The sequence below is a fragment of the Arachis ipaensis genome, chromosome B01 (genome assembly GCF_000816755.2).
Source record: "Arachis ipaensis cultivar K30076 chromosome B01, Araip1.1, whole genome shotgun sequence".
NCBI lineage: Eukaryota > Viridiplantae > Streptophyta > Magnoliopsida > Fabales > Fabaceae > Arachis > Arachis ipaensis.
The window spans coordinates 42,630,568-42,633,650 of record NC_029785.2 but is presented as its reverse complement, the minus strand read 5'-3'; the positions used below and the strand labels follow the sequence as shown (position 1 = coordinate 42,633,650).

Below are 3,083 nucleotides of genomic sequence, written 5' to 3'. Positions count from 1 at the left end.
TCAAATAGTATGATATTTGAAATCGACCTTAACACAGTACTTATGTAAGAAGGAACTGAAGAATAATTTGAACAACAGACGGACTCATTTAATGAAATTGTTGTCAGTCAACTAATTTTCGAAAATATTACATTAACTTTGATGAGGTATGATAATAAACTGATATAATTTTTTTTATGTTTTTATGTGCATTTATAATTATACTGTACTAACTAAGTTCATACACATAACATTCATAAGTTGATATACATAACATCTATAATTACATACAACTAACATCTAAAAATTAAATTTATGTTTATTAGATATTACATCCATACACATCATTTTTTAGTTATTGCTTAAGTAACTATAAAATTAACACAGATGTTTTTAAATTTTATCATAATTGAATTTAAAAAACATCAAATTCTTAAATTAGTTTATTTAATTGATACATTTACTCATAACATCCATAAATTTATACACATAACATCCATAATTTCATATTAATAACATCCATAATTTTGTACTCATAATATTCATAATTTCATACTTATGATGTCTATAATTAATAAATTTTTATAATTAATATTACCAAATTTTAAACTATGCGTCTTATTGTATTCTTCAAATTATCTCATGTGCACTAATAAGTCATAATTTTAATTATTAATATTTTTTATTTAATATTCATATGTATGCTTATTTATTGATTTTAATATAATAAGTTAATAATTATTTCTAAAAATTTATTTTTTATTTTTTTAATTTCTTTATTTTAAACTAGTGTATCAATAGACACATTAGTAATTTATATGTATAAAATAATAAAAATTAGGGCAAAACACTCAATTAAATTAAGGAAAGCAAAATTTTACATGAATCAGCCAAACGGAAAAAAGCTTCGTCAATCAACCAAACCACATTTCTATATAATTCGAAAGAGCTTAATTCGAATTACATTTGTACATAATTCGAATCTACTCAATTCGAATTATACTCGAAGACAATAACACACTAATTCGAATCTACATGTTTCGAATTATAAACAAGCATAATTCGAACTAGGTCAATTCGAATTACAAATTTGCACGATTCCCCAAGTAATTCGAACCTAGTTGATTCGAATTACTCCCATTTTGCATCAAGTAGTAATTCGAATGGGGTTAATTTGAATTACACTGAATTTCGCTATATAAGGAGTTCGAATCCCCCTCATTTGAATCACTTTTCCATTCACAAATCCCACCAAATCTCAGAGAAAACGACCTAAATTCACTCCGACAAAGACTCGAGCAGAATACTCAGCCTATGGGGGACGATCCGGAAAGGCTATATCGGTTGGACGGAGTTGCTCATATAGCCGGGGGTCATTAATGACGAGGTTAGTAGATAGAAAATTATGTGCTAATGGTTTATCTGAGTTAGTGGTTTTGCATGTGGTTTTAGTGGCGGTTTATGTTAGTGGTTTATCCTAGTGGTATTGCAAGTGGTTTATTTTAGAGGTTTTGCATGCGGTTATGTTGGTGGTTTATGTTAGTGGTTTTTATTAGTGGATTTTGTTAGTGGTTTTGTATGATGTTTTGTTGATGGTTTAGGTTAGCGGTTTATGTTAGCGGTTTAAGCATGTGGTTTTGCTAATGGTTTATTATGTTGGTTTTGCATGTGGATTCCGTTAGTGGTTTCTGTTTTTAGTTGTTTTTGTTGGTGGGTTTGTAAGTGGTCCTAATAATGCGGTCCATGTGATGCGTAGCCCCAGCGATGCATCTCGAGCATGCGGCGGCAGCAGGGCATGCGACTAGATGAGCGGTACGTTTCGTACTTGCAGATAGCTGGATTATACCATCTTGCGAGACTGAACGATAGATGGTTCTGGTTAGATGAGCCCCTTGTCAGTGCCTTCGTCGAGCGGTGGCGTCCAGAGACGCACACCTTCCACATGTCGTTCGGAGAGTGCACGATCACACTTCAGGACGTGGCGTACCAGTTGGGGTTGCCAGTGGACGGGCGATATGTCAGTGGTTGCCTTACAGATTTTCAGATATACATCCAGGGTGGCCGTCCAGCTTGGGTGTGGTTCCAGGAGTTGCTTGGAGTGATTCCTCCTCTGAGCCAGGTTCAGAAGTTCGCAGTAAACTGCACCTGGTTCCAGGAGACTTTTGGAAAGTACCCCGCGGGAGCCGACGAGGAGACTGTGCGCCGCTTTGCTCGTGCCTATATCATGATGTTGTTGGGCACTCAGCTGTTTGCCGACAAGTCCGGCAACCATATTCACATCAGATGGCTACCCTACGTGGCTAGGCTTGAGGAGATGGGTGCCTACAGCTGGGGTCTGCAACACTAGCATGGCTGTACCGGTGCATGTGCCGAGTGGCCAACAGACATGTGGTGAAGTTAGCGGGCCCATTACAGTTACTTCAGTCTTGGATCTTTTGGCGCTTTCCTAGGTTTAGGCATGCTGGATATGATACGTGCAGCTGGCCATTGGCCTTGAGGTACCATTCTCGGACTCTTCTATTTCAAGTTAAATTAATTAATTCCATGTATGCTTTTAATGTTATAGAATTCTGTCACACTTTTAATTAGCTATAACACCGATGTGACATGCAGGTGGTCAGGTTACAACCCTTCCGGTAGCAAGAAGGGACCTAGAGTGTAGATGTGGAGATTGAGGATAGACATGTTACAGGCCACGGATGTGAGTATAGTAGACGCCAATGTTTATTTAGTTAATTAACCTTTATGACTTTGGAGCATTAATTGGCCTCCCAATGTTGAAATATTTTTGTAGTTCATCTGGATGCCGTATAGCTCCCCCGATGAGGACGAGGATGAGGATGAGGATGAGGACGAGGAGCCGCTTATCCGGAGAGGCCACAGACACGGGTATTGGTGCACGAATTGTGAATCACACTTTTCACAGCTCGTACCACTAACCAACAAGTGCACTGGGTCGTCCAAGTAATACCTTACGTGAGTAAGGGTCGATCCCACGGAGATTGTTGGGTTGAAGCAAGCTATGGTTATCTTGCAACTCTTAGTCAGGATATTAATTTGTGGTTATCAGTTGACTTGCAAATGAACAAGAGAGCATGAATTAA

At 37.4% G+C, this 3,083-nt stretch overlaps 1 protein-coding gene across 1 annotated transcript; it reads left to right on the top strand.

Moving 5' to 3' along the window:
- LOC107606313 (protein MAINTENANCE OF MERISTEMS-like) lies at window positions 1,757-2,641 on the top strand. Its single transcript, XM_016308361.1, has 2 exons — window positions 1,757-2,208; window positions 2,593-2,641. Exons 1-2 carry the CDS (start codon window positions 1,757-1,759, stop codon window positions 2,639-2,641), a joined length of 501 nt encoding a protein of 166 aa, XP_016163847.1.